Here is a 20,718-nt window from a genome sequence, read left to right as displayed (position 1 = left end):
CCCTTGATTGAAGGGGTCCCCACTCCTCCACGGTACCCCGGCCAGGGGTGACTAGTTGGGGTTTTAATGGCACAGCCGCAGGGACCGATATCAAAGTGTCCCCCGGCTGTGGCATTATCTCCCCAGCTAGTGGAGCCCGGTGCTGGTTTCAGAAATATGGGGGACCCCTACGCTTTTTGTCCCCCGTATTTTTGGAACCAGGACCAGGCGCAGAGCCCAGTGCTGGTTGATTAAATATGGGGAACCCCTGTCATTTTTTTCCCCATATTTTTTCAACCAGGATCGGCTCAAAGAGCCCGAGGCTGGTTATGATTAGGAGGGGGGAAACCACGCAATTTTTTTTCCAGATTTTAAACTAAACAGACCCTTTCCCATAGATAACCATGCACAGATCTCACTGATCCGGGCATGGTTATCCAAACTCGACTGGAAAAAGCAGGTCTATTTTTTTGCTGCTCTTTTTAACGAATCGAAAAAAAACAGACCCGCACTTGAGCACTCAGAAACTAACACTCAAATACGAATGAATAGTGAATGGCCGTATTCTATGAAATAACTGCCGCGTTTGACCGATGGTCTATTCATTCGTATTTTGGGATGTTGTCATTCAAACCATTACGAATAGACCAGACACTGCCGAGATTGGTACTTAGTAAATTCCCGGATTGGGACTTAGAAAAAAAAACACAAATCGACCAAACTCGGATTTTTAGTAAATACTGGCCACAGTTTCTATAGGCAATAAAGCCATTTTTTGTGAATAATTCCACATCTGAATAAACATTGATCGGAGTTTTGTAGTTTTTAATATCACACTTTATTTTTCTAATCACACTATGTTTTAATATTTCACCAGTTCCATAATGATTTTAATGTATATCTAATAAAGATTAGCTATTTTACAAGCATTGCGGTTCCAGTGCATCCGAGAAAAATGCTTCTCTTCCTCTTTTTCTTTGTTTATATGTAATTGTGGGTCTAGGACCTATAAGCATTAGGATAGCACCTGCCAATAACAATTTATATCTATGATGGATGATCAAATTGTATTAATAAATTTGAAGCAGAAGGAATCACTGAACATTCACAAATATCTAAAAAGAGCTTTCTAAAGACTGTTGCGGGATTTACTTAATTCTGTTGAAATGCTGAGTAGCACTGGTTCTTTCTTGTACCTCTGGCCAGTGTGTACCAAATAATAATAAAAAATCTAGTGCAAGAATATGTGGCACTACAAATGCCAGCATGCACTTACAGCTCATGAACATGGATCACAGTGCACTCTATCACTTGTAGTGCCTCCTAATAAACAACATAAATAGTAGTGCCCCCTTATCATAATGATGAATGACACTTGCCCTACATGATGAACAGTGACTCTTTGTGAAGAGAGAAAAGGTCAGAGTTTGCTTTAGTTTTATAAAGAGGACTTAATGCATATTTTTATTAATATAAAGGAGACATAATATTTTAAATTATATGATGCGGCGCTACTTACAATATTTAGATTTTATATAAAAGGGATACTATTCATTAATTTGTAATATAATGCAGGCACTTGTATTCTTCATTTACAGTGCTGAAGTGGAGCACTGTTTACTATTGTTTTGTATGGGATGCATTGCAGTCACATGCTCTGTATTGCCACTCGCAGGGTAGTAACTAGAACTTAGGTGGTCCCATAGCAAACTCTTGAAAGGGCCCCCCACCTCCCACCTTTTTCACTACAATGCCTCTTATGGAAGCAGGAGAGAGAGTGAGGGAAGTAAGATAGAGAGAGGCACACAGGGGGTGCTGTGGGAGGGAGATAGAGAGGAGCAAGAAAGACAGGGAGGTTAGGGAGAGAGAAAGTTTCATGGAAAAAGGGGGAATGAGAAAGAGAGAGGCCGGAGTGAGGAGAGAGGGTGTCAGAGAGAGAGAGAGAGAGAGAGAGAGAATGGGAAGGAGGCATAGAGAGATGGAGGAGAGCAAGCAAGAGTGTCAGGGAGGGAAAGAGAAAAAGAGGGGAACAAAAGAGAGTGAGGTCAGGGTGAGAAAGAGAGAGAGAAAAAATGAGATAGAGGAGGTGTCAGGTAGAGAAAGACAATGTCAGAGAGGGAAGAAGAGTGACAGTGTCAGGGAGAGAGACAGTGACTCTAGGGAGAGAGAAACAGTGTCAGTGAGAGATAGAGAAAGTGTCAGGGAAAGAGAGAGAGAGAGAGGGACAGCAGTGGTGCAAGTAGAAAAAAATTCCTTAGTGGTACTTTGTGCACGCACGGAAGGTGCGCGCACCAAAAATGTGTGTGGCCACATGGCCAATGAAAATGGAGGCGTGATACACATATGGGGGGCCAGAAACACATATGCATCCGTATAGTGCCAGATACACATATGCCCCCAGTAGTGCAGTGCCAGATACACATATGCCACCACAGGGCCAGATACACACATGCCTCCACAGTGCCAGATATGCCCCCACAGTGCAAGATACACATACACCCCCACAGTGCCAGATACAAATATGTCCCCACAGTGCAAAATAAGCCCCCACAGTGCCAGATACTCATATTCCCCCACAGTGCCAAATTTGTCCCCACAGTGCCAGATACACATATGCCCCACAGTGTCAGATACACATATGCCCCACAGTGCCAGATACACATATGCCCCCACAGTGATAGGTACACATATGCCCCCATGGTGCCAGATATGCCCCTACAGTGCCAGATACACACATGCCCAAACAGTACCACATATGCACATGCCCACAGTGCCAGATACACATATGCCCCCACAGTGCCAGATACACATATGCCCCACAGTGCCAGATACACATATGCCCCTCCGTGCCAGGTAACCCCCCCCCCCCTCCCCAGTGCTGCTCACTATGCTGCTGCTGTTGGCTGCTGTGTGTGAGGGGAGAAGAGCACAGCGCACACCTCTCCTGCCCCTCAGTGCTCAGTCCAGTCAATGGTGGTGGCGTGTATCTCCAATTGCCAGTTCCTGAGCCAATCAAAGCATGCAGTCCAGCAGCCAATCAGGATCCGCAACTGCTGGTCCATGAGCTCTGATTGACTATTGAACCGGCACCTCATTAGAGATTCAAGCAACCGCCGCCACCGGAGACCGGACTGAACACTGAGGGGCAGGAGTGGGGGGCGCTGCACTCTCCTCCCCTCATACACAGCAGAGCAGCAGCTGAAAGCATGGTGGTCGGGATGGCAGTACTGCGTACCGGCTGGCATTTTCTTACCAGCACGCAATACCATCCTGTACCGCCATACTTGCAGCTCTGGGGGACAGTATCAGGGAGAGAGAAAGAGTGTGTCAGAGAGAGGGACAGAATCAGGGAGAGAGAGAGACAATCTCAGAAAGAGAGTGAGAGTGTCAGGGAGAGAGAAAGAGAGGAGCATGGGAGAGAGTATCAGGAAGAGAGAGGGAGGAGAGGAAAAGGGGGGGGGGGGTCAAGCAGGAGATATTATCTGTACCTCCTGAAACCCAGCAGAGTTCATAGTATCTAAGGTTGAAAAAAGACAATTGTCCATCGGGTTCAACCTATTTGTGTTCTCCTATGCACGATTATTTTGTATAAAATATTGACTGAAGTTGCTGACTGCCGTTCCAATTAACCCCTCTTTTTTATAATAACCATAGTGCGTGACTATGCCCTGTAACCCTGGATATCCTTATCCATTAGGAATTTATCTAACCCATTCTTAAAGGTGTTGATTTAGTTGGCCATTACAACTCCCTCAGGCAGGGAATTCCAAACACGTATCGTCCTTACCGTAAAAAAGCCTTTACGCTGTATTGTGTGGAATCTCCTCTCCTCTAACCTGAGCGAGTGTCCACGAGTTCTCTGTGTTGATCTAACCAAAAACAGGTCCTGCGCAAGATCTGTATATTGTCCCCTTATATATTTGTAAATGTTGATCATGTCCCCTCTTAATCTCCTCTTTTCCAGTGTAAACATGCCTAGTCTTGCAAGCCTTTTCTCGTATTCCAACATCTCCATACCCTTAATAAGTTTGGTCGCCCGCCTTTGAACGTTTTCTAGCTCCAGGATATCCTTTTTGTAGTAAGGTGCCCAGAATTGTACACAGTATTCAAGATGTGGCCTCACAAGTGATTTATATAACGGGAGTATAATACTCTTGTCCCTAGCATCAATTCCCCGTTTTATGCATGCTAATATCTTATTAGCCTTCTTTGCTGCAGTCCTACTTTGGGTACTACTGCTTAGTTTGCTATCTATGAGGACACCCAAGTTCTTTTCCAGTACAGAATCCCCTAATTTTACCCCATATAGTAGGTAGGTGTTATTTTTGTTCTTGTTAACACAGTGCATTACCTTACACTTGTCTGTATTGAAGCGCATTCTCCATTTCTCTGCCCAAGCTTCTAATTTAACTAAGTCATTCTGAAGCGACTCAGCATCCCCCTCCACATTTATAACTTTACACAATTTGGTATCATCTGCAAAAATTTACACCATGCTCTCTAGACCTTCTGTTAGGTCGTTAATGAAAATATTGAACAATAGTGGTCCTAATACTGAGCCTTGCGGCACACCACTTAGCACTTCAGTCCAAGTTGAAAAAGATCCATTAACCACAACGCGCTGCTCCCTATTATCTAACCAGTTTTTGACCCAAGTGCATATTGTGCTTCCTAGCCCTGATTCTTGTAGCTTGTAGATAAGTCTCATGTGTGGTACAGTGTCGAACGCTTTAGCAAAATCTAAAAAGATTACATCCACCTCTTTACCCTGATCTAGGTTTGCGCTTACTGTTTCATAAAAGCCAAGTAAATTGGTTTGACAGGATCTGTCCTTCATAAACCCATGTTGATTCCTTTTATTGACCTTATTGACTTCAAGGAACTTCTGAATACTATCTCTTAGAATACCTTCCAATACTTTCCCCACTATAGATGTAAGACTAACTGGTCTATAATTACCTGGTTCAGCTTTACTTCCCTTTTTGAATATAGGCACTACTTCCACTATACGCCAGTCTTTGGGAACCATACCTGATATTACTGAATCCTTAAAGATCAAAAATAGCGGTTTTGCAAGTTCAGAGTGAAGCTCCATTAGAACCTTTGGGTGAATACCATCGGGACCTGGTGACTTATTAATCTTTAAATGTTTTAATCGGTCATAGACTACTTCCTCGCTTAAATAAGTACCTATCAGTGGGATATTCTCATTATTGAGATTATGTGTTAGTCCCTGAATTGGGTCCTCTGTAGTAAATACTGTTGAAAAAAACTCATTTAGTGTGTCCGCTATGTCATTATCATTTTTGCTTAAGACTCCCCACTTGTCTTTTAAAGGGCCTATACTCTCCTTCTTTAATCTCTTGCTATTAATGTATTTAAAGAATTTTTGGGGATTCGCTTTGCTTTCCTTTGCTACTAGTTTTTCAGTTTCTACTTTAGCCGCTCTTATTTCCTTTTTGCATATTTTGTTACATTCCTTATAGTGCTGAAATGACTTTGCTTCCCCGTCAGATTTGTATTTTTTAAATGCTCGCCTTTTCTTGCCCATAAGTTCCTTTATCTTTTTGTTAAGCCACATCGGTTTATGATTTTTATTCCTTTTTTTGCTGCTCGTAGGAATAAATTTGAGTGTATTTTTAGCTAGCAGGAATTTTAGTACCTCCCATTTATCCGTAGTATTTTTTCCTAAAAACAAACCTTCCCATTCAATATCCCTGAAAAATACCCTCATCTTTTCAAAATTTGCTTTGCTAAAGTTTAGAGTCCTAGTTGAGCCAGTATAGGGCTGTTTATGGAAACTGATATTGAATGTGACCATATTGTGGTCGCTGTTTCCTATGGGTTCCCCTACTATAATACCTGATACCAAATCCCAATTGTTTGTTAATACCAGGTCTAAGATTGCATTGTACCTAGTTGGTTCCTCAATTAGTTGAACTAAGTAGTTATCATTAAGTGTGTTTAAAAGGGTGGTCTACTGTATGCCGAATGTCGGGATCCCGGCGCACAGCATACCGGCGCCGGAATCCCGACACCCGGCATACCGACAACAATTCTCCCTTGTGGGGGTCCACGACCCCCCTGGAGGGGGAATAAAATAGTGTGGCGCGCATAGCGCGCCAGCGTGGCGAGCGCAGCGAGCCCGCAAGGGGCTCCTTTGCACTCGCCATGCTGTCGGTATGCCGGCGGTCGGGCTCCCGGCGCCGGTATGCTGGTCGCCGGGAGCCCGAGCGCCGGCATACCGTACTACACCCGTTTAAAAACATATTGCCCCTAGCAGTATCACATGAATCGTTTTTCCAGTTTATCTATGGATAGTTAAAATCTCCATCACTACTATGTCTCCTACTCCTGCTGCTCTTTCAATTTGCTTTAGTAACAATTCCTCATCAGATGCGTTGATACCAGGCGGCCTATAGCATACACCCAATACTAACTTTTTTATTCCTTTTTCTCCGCATGCAATTTCTACCCATAATGTCTCGACAGTGTCTACAGTCCCCTTCTGAATATCTTCCCATATATCAGGTTTTAAAAACGGCTTTACGTAAAGACACAACCCTGCACCCTTTTTATTTAGTCTGTCTCTCCTAAACAGTGTATAGCCCTCTAGATTGACTGTCCAATCATGAGATTCATCCCACCAAGTTTCAGTAATGCCTATAGTATCATACTGTTTGCTTGCTGCAAGTATTTCTAGTTCACCCTTTTTACCAGTAATGCTTCTGGCGTTTATATACATACAACTAAGATAAGTATTTTCCCTTGCGTTAGGGACATCTTTCACCTTATGTAGCAATGATGACCTGTAATCGTCATTGGTTAGTGCTTTGGTAAAATCTCTTTTAGTACCCATGTTAGTAACCTTACCGCCTGCTCTTACCCTCCCCCCAACTTCTCCCCCATTTCGTTTACTACCGCCATCCCCACTATTCTCACTGCATGACCCATGATGGGGTGGGCATTTCATGAAATTATGCCCCGCCCCCTAAATGTCGGTGAATCACGGCACCAGAAGCAGGGACTTGGAGCTGGTCAGGAAGGGCCCCGCACACCCCTCCCTCTATATCCACAGTGTAAACTGCATCCTGCTGGGGAGGAGGGTGTTATCGGCTGCGGTGCCATTCTCACACTGGGTAGGGGGTGAAGGAGGGAGTAGCTGGCCTTGGAGGCAGCCGATGTTTGGGTGCAGGGGGAGCAGCGGGCCATGGAAGCAGCTTGGGCCCTATAGCAGCTACACGCCCTGCACCCTCAGTAGTTACGCCACTAGCCACTCAGTTGGTGGGTCCATGCCACGAACTGAGTGGGACTGGACGATTTAAGCGAGCCACCAGGTCCGATGCGTGACCCGATCTTGTACAAGGGGACTTGCTGCCGGCAGACGGGATGCTGCTGGCGGTATAGTGACAGCCCACATCCTGTCTGTTGGGATATCGTATTTATCCCTTTTGGACAGCTCCTTCAATATGTACTTAAAAAAAATAGTTAACCTCAATCTGAACTACACTACAGTATGACAGCAGCACTCATTCCATGGAAAATAATTCAGCTCCATCTAAAAGGTGTTATTCTTATTTCTGTAATACTTCCTGCAATATCCCAAAGATGTTCTATATTGTGTCTGCTTCAACATTTTCCCTGTTGTCAAGGTAAAAATAATTTGTGATGTTTAACCATTTTATAGTATGGCAGTATGAGCACTATTGTCTACATTTCTCTTGCTTTTACAATGTAATTTCTTTGCATATGTTCTGAAAGAAATGCATATTTACAGTTGTGTTTGTTTTAATCATGTAGATTGCGTGCACCCCATATTACTGGAGAGTGAACATCTTCATTATGGCCCTTGTTCAGTTCATTGTGTCTTACGTGGCAGAGGTAAATATTTTTCTTGCAGTGGGGTAAGCAAATAAAATACTACAGTACATACCGTGACACAGGGGCGGATCTAGACTTCTCATTTTGGGGTAGCGGTTTAGGAATTAATTATGATTTGTGACTCCTCCCCTCTCTAATAATGCTCCCTTCCACTTCCAGTCCGGGCTCCTCCCATTTTTTTATGCACTGACCGCAAATCATAACTTTGTGTGCTCATTCTTATCTCCAGTCATTATTTTTCTTTTTGCTTCTTCAATACATTTTATTTCACTTTCTTTTCAATTATCCCTCTTTTCTCCCTTGTCATTATGACCGCATCCTGAGCAGACCGTACCATCTCCAATGCGGCTCCATGAGGCACATCTCCCCCTTTTCTCTACAATTTAGTGACTATATGTCCGCATGACGTTTATAACTTCTTTTACACACATTAAAATCCTTATCACATGCATTACATTAACTGCATACTGTGCCTACACACCATAATGACCTGCACATTTCAGTAGTATCCCCATATTAATTGACAACTCCAAACAACTACACTTATTGGGAGCCAATTAACCTTCAAATATATTTTTGGTATACTGGAGAAAACCGGAGCATCCGGAGGAAACCCATCCCAGCACGGGAAGAATATACAAACTCCACACAGATAGGGCTGTGGTGTAAACCAAACCCAGGACATCAGTGCTGTAAGGCAATAATGCTTAATGCTAACCATTAAACGATATGTTTTGTGGATCAAAGTACATATGCAGACTTGTGCAATAAGGGTAGGGCCACACGGGTGTGGTATGTAAGGTTGACAGTAAGTAGGTCGACAATGTTTAGGTCGACCACTATTAGTCGACAGTAAGTAGGCCAACAGGGTTTCTAGGTCAACAGGGCCTTTAGGTCGACATATTCTAGGTCGACAGGTCAAAAGGTCGACATGAGTTTTTAATGTATTTTTTTGGGTGTAATTTTCTCTGTACAGTGACCAGGAAACCCAATTAGTGCACCTTGTAACCTCGCATGACTCACTTCGCTCGCCATGCTCAGGGTTACCATTCCCAATCGTAGTCCACATGGCTCGTTAAGTATGAAAAAGTAAAAAAAAAAAAATTATTTTTAAAAAAACTCATGTCGACCTTTTGACCTAGAACATGTCGACCTAAAGATCCTGTCGACCTAGAAACCCTGTCGATCTACTTACTGTCGACTAATAGTGGTTGACCAAAACATTGTCAACCTATTTACTGTCAACTTAAAGACCGGATCCCGGGCCACACATAGCAGCCAAGCGGGTCCCGTTTAGCGGGACCCTCTTGACTGGAAGGAGCTTGCACATGGGTGCCTATGCAGGGGCCCACACATATGCGGCAGTCCTGGCGCCGGATCTGGGCTGGATGACAGGACGGTGGGACTTCATTGTGAACACATACATTTCAATGTATGTGCTCACACAGTGCGGCTTTGCTGCACTGTGTTTTATGAAATCCTGAGTGTCCCTGGCCGGATCCTGTTCTGCGGCATCCCACAGAAGAGGATCCGTGTGAACACAAAATCCCCCTCCCGGGACTCGCTTGGCTGCTATGTGTGGTCCTAGCATTAGGGTAGGCACTTTGGCCATGAAATCCATAATCTAATAAAATTGGCATCTGATATGGAAAATGATCTTTGCAGGTTTTGACCAATACTACATTTTGGTTTGCCTCAGTTGTCAGGAATAATTATTTTATCTGCTCAGGATGGAAGCAGCCTGAATGGGGGCTATGGAGTCAGGAAAGAGCAGACTGAAGATTGTTTTTGTTTGTTTGTTTGTTTGTTTTTGGCTTTTACTACTTTACAGTAAATCAGATTTACAAAAATTAACCTAAACTGTACCACCTATGACACTGATAAATGCAGGGTACACTGGCCAGGTACTGTACGGTATAGCATAATTGTGTAATGGTGGAAAAAAATTAACTGTCTTTGCCATTACATTCACTCTGGGTGCTCAAACCCAGCCTGTGACATAGAAATTAGGAGCTGATTGGATGGTGCTTTATCACTTCACCAGGCTTAATAAATCTGCCCCTGAGTTTACAATCCAGCACACTAAGGGTCCGATTTATTACAATCAATCAATGTGGTGTGATAAAGTCGCCCAAACTCGCAATGCGATAATTGAGTACATTGCATGGATGTATCAATTATCGAATGCAGGGGCAGAGCTTGCAAGCAAGCTCTACAGTATCTCTGCGATGCCTCTCCACAGCATCATCAGGGTACAGGGCTCGATAAAGCATTGGGGGTGTCAGGGGCACTTAAGACAGGGGGGCCCCGATGGAGGGTGGGGGATGTACAGTATATTAAATTGTGCATACCTCCCAACATGTCCCATTCCAGGAGGGACAAAATTCTCTCTACCTGGACTTCCCACTTAGTATATGATTGGCGTCACCTGTGTTGACCTATTTAATTGATTTGTAAGGTACTTCAACAAAGGTGATTGCAATCATAAATTAAGAAGGAAGTCCAGGTAAAGAGCATTTTGTACCTTTTGGAATGGGTCATGGTGGCAGGTATAGATTGTGTATATTAAATTTAAACCAATGGTGTTTATTAGTTTTAATTAATAGTTTAATAATGCCTGGGTACTGTTTACAGCTCCACCCAGTTGAAAGACAACTATTTTATAAACTTTTCTTGTAGTGGAACAAATACAACTTAACCTAAAAATACACGTAGAAAAATAAAATAATTTATCTTGTCACATGTAAGAATAGCAGCAGCCTCTGTACTACTTACACACTGGTACAGGACTCAGCAGGACTCTGTATGTGTGTCTCTATCTCTAGACCCAAATGTTTAGGTGCATAACAGTTTACACAGGACTCAGACACCCAGGCGGGGAGGAGGAGAAGCTTGGATCCCTGTGTCACGTACAGCTCTCTCCACCCTCCTAGCTCTCCACTGGTCAGAAAGCTCTGTCTGTAGCTCATGAAATATGATATTTGTGTGTCTAAGCCTGCACCTCATATGGTCCTGCTAGCATTCTGGATGCTGGTTCTGCTGCTTCTTAAAAAGGAAAACTAGTGATGTCAGCGTGTTCAGGCCGGGGGCCCTTGACTAAGGGGGGCCTCGAGTAGAGTATGCCCTGCATCCCCCCTTAGTCTGGCTATGTAGAGGTATTTTTTGTACAAAAAAAACCCAGTATCCTGCTGCGCATGCGCCTCTGCTGCAGAACGCCCGCCCCATTGCAACCCCCTGTGCCACAAAAGAGCCCCCCGGTATTTATACTTACCAGTCCTAGGCTCCAGGAGGCTGTCGGGTGCCTGGTCCTGCTTCTGTTCTGTGATCTCTGGTGCTGTAAAGTGAGCCGGTAATGCTTATGGAAGCTCCTGAAGAGTTTTCTGCATTTATTTTTCTGTTTGTTATTTTATGCAGGACTGGATGACACCAGCCTGCATGCTTCATGGGACTTAGGGGGGGACTGCCCAACCTCTTGAAGGGTTAATTGTCCTGTTCCCTGCTGACAGGACACTAGCTCCAGAGGGAACTATTCGCAAGCCACACCATGGCAAGCGTACATTCCCGCAGCATGCCGCCACCCCTAACAGAGCCAGAAAAGTGAAGAGTGCTGAGTACTAAGCCAGCGTCCTGGTTAGCGGGTCGCTGGCCATTATGGCGTCATGAGGGTACGGAGACGCATGGTGTCTAATGGGGCATACTGCGTCTCCAGACTCAGTACACAGTGCAGACGCACAGCTTCAGAGGGGGCGAACTGAGTCTCGGTACACTGTACACAGTACCCACACTGGCAAACACAGACTTAAAACGGTTATGACTCAATTTCAAGCACAAAATTACCTCAGCCAGTATAAAAAAAGTGGGAAGACCATGCGCCATTGAGGGGGCGGGGCTTCACTATGAGTAGAGCCAGCAACTCACCAGCAACATTTTCCCTCTGCAGTGGACACAGATGCTGACTGACAAGATCGCGCAGCTCCTCCAGAGTGACTCCAGATAACCTCAGCGGTACCAGGTGGTCATAGCAGGGGGGGGCCAATTATTAGTGTACTAAGTCCCCAATCTAGATACTTAGTCTGCGACCCAGCTAAGCTTGGCATTAGCGATAAGGGTGTGGTGTATTGGCTCCATAATATCTTTGTTTTTCCCTGGAAGTGCTTTTTGTGGGTTAATTGTGCTCTTAACCTTTTCCTGTGTGTGTGCTGTCACATTTACAATATGTCAGGCAAAGAGTGTGTTTCCTGTACGGCAGAGTGTTCCTCTTCCCCAGGGGGCTTACTACTGTGTACTCAGTGTAGTGCACCTTCCCAGAATAGCGGGGCTAAACCAGCATGGATGGATTCTATTAAAGGAATGATTTATCATATTTCTACTAACTTGTCCCGCAATGAGAAAGAGACGCAATACTTAAGACAGTCTGTGGATGAGTTTATGAACAGAGACTCAGTCCCCAAACCAGCATCTCAGACCCCTACCATTTGTCCGCAAAAACATACTCTGGCCCATATACTGCAGTCTGACACTGATGATCAAGGGTCAGACATTGAGGAAGGGGAGGTGGACTCGTGGGGGGAGGGATGCTGCTCTGTCACAGGGAGTAGAGGCTCTTATAGAATCTATCAGAGACACTCTGCAAATTCCTGATAAGGTGAAAGAGGAGTGTGAGGAATCTTATCTTAATGTAAAAAAGAAGTCCTCAGTCACTTTTCCTGTGTCAGAGGAACTGAATACCCTATTTGAAGAACCGTGGGTTATCCTGATAGGAAATTTCAAATCCCTAAAAGGTTACTCTCATCCTTTCCTTTTCCTTCTGAGGATAGGAAAAAATGGGAAAGTCCACCTATAGTGGATGCATCAGTATCCAGGCTGTTACGGAAAATAGTGTTGCCTGTCCCTGGTGCAGCCTCCCTGAAAGACATGGCTGATCGTAGAATTGAGACCACACTCAAATCCTTGTATACAGCTGCTGGGGTGGCCCAGAGACCCACTATAGCATGTGCGTGGATTACTAAAGCCATTGCTAAATGGTCAGGTAACCTAATTGAGGGGTTGGAATCCTTATCTAGTGGGGAGATCATTTTACTCCTGCAACATATACAGGACTCTGCGAACCTTATGGTGGAAGCCATAAAAGACGTAGGTTTGCTTAATGCACGCACCACTGCTATGGCAGTGTCAACACGCAGGGGCTTATGGTTACTCCAGTGGACTGCAGACGCAGACTCCAGGAAAGGCGTGGAAGGCCAACTCTTCACAGGAGAGGACTTATTTGGAGATGAATAGACAAATGGTTTTCCAAAGCTACTGAGGGTAAGTCCACGTATCTTCCTTCTGCTGCTCCCCCAGCAAGGATGGCCCAATCAGGTCCTAATCTACAGTCCTTTCGGACTGCCAAGTTTAAGGGCAAAACCAAAGGTTCTTCTTCAACCACCAGAGGCGCTAGAGGTAAACCACGGAAAACAGCAACTGTCGGTTCTCAGGAACGGAGCTTTAGCTCTGCTGCCTCAAAGCCTTCAGCATTACGGTGGACCGCAATGCCTGGAAGACTGGCAGGTGGGAGCCTGACTAAAAAATTTCAGTCACATCTGGACAACATGCCAGGATCCCTGGATCATAGATCTTATTTCCTAGGGCTACAGATGGGAGTTTCAGGAGCTTCCACCTCACAGATTCATCAAATCAGGCTTACCAGTTTCACAAGAGTGGCGTATAGCCTTACAGGATGCCATTCAAAAACTGGTACAGACTCAGGTCATTGTTCCAGTTCCACTTCATCTCCAAAACAAGGGATATTATTCCAACCTGTTTGTAGTACCAAAACCGGATTGTTCAGTAAGGCCGATTTTTAATCTAAAATTGTTGAACCCATACTTACAAGTGTTCAAATTCAAGATGGAGTCTTTGACAGCGGTGATCATAGGTCTGGAGGATGAGGAATTCCTAGTGTCCCTGGATATCAAAGATGCGTACCTTCGCATTCCGATCTGGCTGCCTCACCAGGCTTATCTACGGTTTGCACTGCAGGACAGTCACTAGCAATTCCAGGCCCTGCCTTTTGGTCTCTCCACGGCACTGAGGGTGTTCACCAAGGTAATGGCAGAGATGATGTTTCTCCTTCACAAGCAGGGAGTAAACATAATTCTGTACCTAGATGTTCTTCTGATAAAGGCACGGTCCAGAAAGATGTTGCTGGACAGCATTGGCCTCACTACCAAACTACTTCTGGATCACGGGTGGATTTGAAATCTTCTGAAATCTCACTTAGAGCCAACTCAGAGGCTCCCCTTGCTGGGAATGATACTGGACACAGTCGCAGAAAGTGTTTCTTCCGTTGGAAAAGGCATTGGTAATCCAGTTGATGGTTCAGGATGTCCTGAAGCCAACCTGGATATCGGTGCATCTATGCATTCGCTTTCTGGGGGAAATGGTGGCCTCTTATGGGGTTCTTCAGTACGGAAGGTTTCATGCAAGACCCTTCCATCTCAATCTGTGGAACAAATGGTCTGGATCACATTTTCACATGCACCAGAGGATCCGTCTGTCACCAAAGGCCAGGATCTCCCTTCTGTGGTGGCTACAGACTCCATACCTAATCAAGGGCCAACAGTTCAGGATTCAGAATTGGATTCTGCTAACCACAGACACAAGCCTCAGAGGTTGGGGAGCAGTCATCCAGGGGGTGCAGTATCAAGGAAGATGGTCAAGTCAGGAAGTTGTTCTTCCAATCAACATTCTGGAACTCAGGGCCATATACAACGCCCTTCTGCAGGCCTCATATCTTCTTCAAGATCAGGACATTCAGGTTCAGTCGGACAATGTGATGGCAGTGATGTACATAAACCGGCAGGGCGGAAAGAAAAGCAGAGCAGCAATGTCAAAGGTATCAAGAATTCTCCTCTGGGCAGAAAAACACGCTGTGGCATTGTCGCCGGTCTTCATTCCGGGAGTAGACGAGTGGGAAGCAGTCTTCCTCAGCAGACATGACCTGCACCCGGGGGAAGTGAGGTCTTCACCCGGAGGTGTTTAGGTGCTTGACACATCGATGGGGATGTCCACAAATCAACATGATGGCCTCTTGTCTCAACAAGAAGCTCAATTGGTATTGTTCCAGGTCGAGAGACCTACATGCAGTGGCAGTGGATGCTCTGATGACTCCATGGGTCTATCAGATGGTGTACGTGTTTCCTCCACTTCCTCTGATCCCAAGAATTCTGAATAGAATAAAAGGTTCAAGAAATTCTCATTGCTCTGGACTGGCCAAGAAGGGCCTGGTACGTGGCCCTTCTGGAGATGCTCCTCGAAGATACATGGACTCTACCTCTTCGCGAGGATCTTCTACAACAGGGCCCTTTCATCTATCAAGACTTACCATGGCTACGTTTGACGGCATGGAAGTTGAATGGCTGATTCTAGCCAGGAGAGGAATCCCTAACAAAGTGATCATGACTATGATCCAAGGGGGTTACATCTAAACATTACCACTGTATTTGAAAGAAATACGTCTCTTGGTGTGAGAGCAGAAAATATTCTGCAGTGGAATTTCATTTGGGATGTTTCCTGCTTTTTCTGCAGTCGGGTGTGGATGTGGGCCTATGGCTCGGCTCCATAAATGTGCAGTTTTCGGCCTTGTCCATTTTCTTTCAGAAACAATTGGCTTCTCTCCCTGAGGTCCAGACGTTCTTTAAAAGGTGTTTTGCACATCCAACCTCCATTTGTGCCTCCCACGACACCTTGGGATCTCAATTTGGTGCTGCAGTTCCTCCAATCGGACTGGATTGAACCGTTACAGGAGGTAATGTAGACATAAAATATCTTATCTGGAAGAACGTCACACTGTTGGCCTTGGCTTCAGCAAGACATGTGTCGGAGCTGGGGGCATTGTCTTACAAGAGCCCATATGTAATTTTCCATGAGGACAGAACTGAACTCAGGACTTGTCAGCAATTTCTTCCTAGATGGTGTTTGCGTTTCACATCAACCAACCTATTGTGGTTCCGGTTGTTACTGACATCTCTGCTACTTCAAAGTCTTTGGATGTTGTGAGGGCTTTAAAGGTGTGTGTGAAGAGAACAGCCAGTAGCGGCTCTTGCCACGGGCAAGCAGACATTTTGCCTGGGGCGCCGCTACCCCTGAGGGTGCCGCCGTGGCAAGAGCCGCTACTGATCCACCCTCCGTCCCCGGTCCCCGGCTGCAGCGGATGCCATGTGCGCTCGCTGCAGCTGGTGTCACTGACTGACGCTAGAGGTCAAAAATGTACCCCTAGTGTCAATGCGGCGCTGCTATGGGAGAGACGTCATGACATCTCTCCCATAGAGAGGAGCCGGCGCTCAGAGACAGCAGCAGCAGCAGTCCGGAAGCAGGAGCGAGGCTGGTAAGTATTGGTTTTTGTTTGTATGTTGTATTTTTTTTAGGGTTTCAAAGCAGCGCTACTACAGGGGGCACATACTGGGGGCACAGGTACAAGGGGCACAGCTACTGGGGGCAAATCTACAGAGGGCACTACTACAGGGGGCACTGATACAGGGGGAACAGCTACTGGGGGCAAATCAACTGGGGGCAAATCAACTGGGGGCACAGATACAAGGGGCACAGCTACTGGGGGCACTACTACAGGGGGCACTGCTACAAGGGGCACAGCTACAGGGGGCACAGCTACAGGGGGTACAACTACTAGGGGCACAACTACAGGGGGCACTACTAAAGGGGGCACTGCTACAGGGGGGACAGCTACTGGGGGAAAATTAACTGGGGACACAGCTGCTGGGGACACATCTACTGGGGGCACAGCTACTGGGGCAAATACTGGGGGCACTGCTACAGGGTGCAAATCAACTGGGGGCACAGCTACTGGGGCACTAATACAGGGGGCACTGCTATTGGGGGCACAGCTACAAGTGGCACAACTACAGAGGGCACTACTAAAGGGGGCACTGCTACAGGGGGAACAGCTACTGCAGTAAAATTAACTGGGTGCACAGCTGCTGGGGGTACATCTACTGGGGGCACAACTACTTGGGGAACAGCTACAGGGGGGCACAAGTACAGGGGGATAACTGTGGGCATGCCCCTTCCGTATGAAGAAGCCACACCCCTTCCCCATGAAGAAGCCACACCCCTGTTTCGGGGCGTGCGCTCTCGGTGCGCACCAGCTGTATTTTACCTGGTGGGGGGTGCCACAGGAAATGTTTGCCCTGGGCGCCACAAGGTCTAGAACTTGCCTTGAGAACAGCTTGTCACGGGAAATCGGACTCGCTGTTTGTTCTTTACGATCTAAATAAGATTGGGTGTCCTGCTTCGAAGCAGTCAATTGCGCGCTGGATCAGGCTCACTATCCAGCATGCTTTTTCCACGGTATGATTGCCGGTTCCTAATCTGTACAGGTCCACTCGACTAGATCGGTGTGTTCTTCTTGGCTGGCTGCCCGGGGTGTCTCGGCCTTACAGCTCTGCTGAGCAGCTACTTGGTTAGGTTCGTACACGTTTGCAAAGTTCTACAAGTTCGGTACTTTGGCCTCTGAGGACCTTGAGTTTTGTCATTCAGTTCTGCAGGAACCTCAACACTCTCCCACCCAGTATCCTCTAGGACATAAGAGAAAATAGGATTTTAATTACCTAACGGTAAATCCTTTTCTCGTAGTCCGTAGAGGATACTGGGTGCCCACCCAGTGCTTCGTTCTTCCTGCACTGTTACTGGGTTAAGTATTGTTGTTTGGTTCAGCCGTTGCTGTTCCTGTTTCAAGTTTGGTTAGCATAGCTTTCCTCTTGTTGCATGTGCTGGATCGGAATCTCACCATTATCCTCTCATATCCTACTCTTAAAGTATGTCCGTCTCCTCGGGCACAGTTTCTTAGACTGAGTCTGGTAGGAGGGGCACAGAGGGAGGAGCCAGCCAACACTATCAAATTCTTAACATGCCCATGGCTCCTAGTGGACCCGTCTATACCCCATGGTACTACGGACTACGAGAAAAGGATTTACAGGTAGGTAGTTAAAATCCTATTTTCTCTTATGTCCTAGAGGATACTGAAGATCGATTTAGCTGATCACACCGGCTGGATCCTGAACAGCTTTCTTTGCTGGTGGGCAAAGAAAGCTGGGCAAAAGGCTGCAGATCGCAGTACTGCCCTGTGATTTTGAAAGCCTGAGCTGGCGTTAATATCACAGGACACACTGAGGAGTTTTTTCACTTTTTTTATTTATAAATTCAGCCACATCTCATTTCCCATTCTAAGTATGGGAAATGCGATGTGGATTTCTAAAAAAATTACAATTAAAGGGTTTGGAGCAGTTTTTTCATGAAAACTGCTCTAAATGCCCTTTAATACATTCAGTAGTACTAAATTAATGTGAAACGGGTGTGAAAACACATTTTTTCCACATTATTTTAGTAAAAATAATGTTAATAAATAGGCCCCTAAGACTTGAGCACTGCAATTAGCATTATTGTGGGATGGTTAGCACTCTTCCCTGCTGGACTACTTAATAAAACTACATCTGCCAGGTGTTACAAGAGTCAGGGGGGTTCACACAGCTCACCCTGTACCCACTTGCCTTTTACCAGCTCTGCAGAAATCACTGGTGCCAGTTTCCCAGAATTAGATGCATGCGCAATAAGACATTGGCACAGTGCTAGAGTCATCTCAGCACATGTGCCAGTGCGAGGGGACCTGCACGTAGACCGCGTATGAGCTCCCTCATCTGATAAAACGTCTCTGCTCTGTACAGATTGAAGATTGGTAAACATACATACGTGGGCATTGCATGTGATTTCATAGATTTAACTTGCAGGCCTTAATCATTTGAGTTTTCCATCCTGTATCAAATTCACGTCATGCTGGTCCATTTGAATTTCACCAATAGGAACATGTGCTGGCTTTCTCCCTTTCTCCTACTCTCAAATTAAGAGTATAATTTATATTAAGAAAATACCAAAAGGAGAGAACATTTGGAAGTAAAATAGAAATTTGTGGGCAAAAGAGGAGATGGGAGCTCATCTCCTTTATACGCTGTTTCAGGGTTGAGGAGGTAACTACTAAATTTACATGCAAATCTAAACTTACCTGCAGTTTAAGGACAACATTTTGTCCAAGGCCTCTATTAAAATTACAGACATATTCTACTGAAATAACTGGAATGCTTTCTTTGAATTTGAGCCTATTGTTATGTAAGGTAATTGTTATCTTTACAAAAATTAGACATGAGTTGGGAATGAATGTAAATTTACTGTGATAAATATCTTAGAGAAACCCATAAAAGATGGGGGTGAGGGAAGTGGTTCTTTTTTTGTATTGATTGCCCAGATATTATTAAATGTACGGAAAATACAGTATACAGTAAAGGGTTTATTTACAAAGCGATGGCATGTAAAAGCTGTTGCTTTCCAACATGTTTAAAATTATTAACAAAATTTAAAAGGGTCATTGACCCTTTCAATGACGGCCTTAAACAAATGTGGCAGAATTTATAAAAGCCCCTAAAAGTTAAAGATGATCAGTAATAATAAAAATACTACACTGCAAGGTTTCTTAACAATTATCCCTGTATCTTTTATTCTAGGAAGGGTTCATTGAAAACAGAAATCTCTGGCTCTGGATAAAGAGACTATTTAACTACAAGTCGAAAAGTCTGTACAGAATATTGCAAAGGAGATTACAGAAAGAGACAGATTGGCCTCTTCAGAACAGAACAGACTATGCTATGCAGGCTGGTCCTGTAAAGGACTGTGATGCTATTGTGTACAGTAACCCAGTTTACTCTACACCCCAACATAATGTAAAAGAATCTCCATCAGAACAGATGTTTGTAACGATGATGTGATTGCAAAGTTTACAAAAAACATAGAATTGATGTGATTGTGATTAATTCTGTTATTCAGTAACATAACTGCATACTTTTATGCATTGTAATAATATCAGAAATACTCTGCTGAAGTTCATTCAATATATTTGTCATCAAATATAATAATTACATACTGTATACTACAACTAGAGAAGTGCACTGGCCAAAACCTTGGGTTTTGGGTTTTGATTTTGGATCTGTATCTCCTTTGTGTTTTGGACCTGTATTGGTTTTGCCAAAACTGCCCTTCTGGGTTTTGGTTTTGGATCTTTAATTTTTTTTTAAATCATAAAAACAGCTAAAATCACAGAATTTGGGCCTGTTTTGTTCCTACAGTATTATTAACCCCAATAACATTCACTTCCACTCATTTCCAGATATTTTTGACCACCTCACAGCTCACAATATTGTTTTCATCCAGTTTAAGCAAAAAGGTTGCACCGAGATAGCTGGATGACTAAGATAAGCGACAACAGTGGGCATTTTCTAAATGCTGTAATCATTTGTTAAAATTATTTTCAAAGTAGGATTAAGTTTTTTTGTTCCTAAATTATATCTTCGACCTGGAGAAGGTTCGCTAATCATCCATTAAAATGATTTTCAAAGTAGGTCAGGTTCTTCTGTTCCTGAAAAATATCTTTGACCTGGAGAAGGTTCACTAATCATCTGTTAAAATTATTTTCAACATAGAATCAAGTTCTTCTGTTCTGGAAACATACAGTATATTTGACCTGAAGAAGGTTCCCTAATTAAGCGTGGAGAGTTTGTCAGAAGATATCATGCAGTGTTTGATTTGTTTGTTCCATTGCGCAGAGATGTTTTGGGCATGTATTGGAGTAGGCTCACTGAAGCCAATTTGTGTCCAGTACTAAGTTCAACCAAGTTTAACCAACCATCTAGAACATGATCATCTGAGTGACATCTACAGAGCACCTGTCACTAACACACAGTGTGTGCAGCCATTTTGTGCAACATCCTCATGAATATTGATAACCATAAAGAGCAGTCCATAAATGGCTGCTCC

The 20,718-nt window shown here is 44.6% G+C and overlaps 1 protein-coding gene across 1 annotated transcript in view; it reads left to right on the top strand.

Moving 5' to 3' along the window:
• LOC134909503 (probable cation-transporting ATPase 13A4) overlaps window positions 1-20,006 on the top strand; it is a 309,055-nt gene extending 289,049 nt beyond the window's left edge. Inside the window, exons 29-30 of the mRNA XM_063916438.1 lie at window positions 7,780-7,860; window positions 19,413-20,006. Of these exons, the coding sequence (XP_063772508.1) occupies window positions 7,780-7,860; window positions 19,413-19,673 (342 nt within the window). The 3' untranslated portion in view covers window positions 19,674-20,006. The remainder of the gene's footprint in view (window positions 1-7,779; window positions 7,861-19,412) is intronic.
• The last annotated feature ends 712 nt before the right edge of the window (window positions 20,007-20,718 follow it).

The sequence above is a fragment of the Pseudophryne corroboree genome, chromosome 4 (assembly GCF_028390025.1).
Source record: "Pseudophryne corroboree isolate aPseCor3 chromosome 4, aPseCor3.hap2, whole genome shotgun sequence".
Lineage (NCBI taxonomy): Eukaryota > Metazoa > Chordata > Amphibia > Anura > Myobatrachidae > Pseudophryne > Pseudophryne corroboree.
Note: the sequence above shows the minus strand (reverse complement) of the source record. Positions and strands in the feature narration are given on the sequence as shown.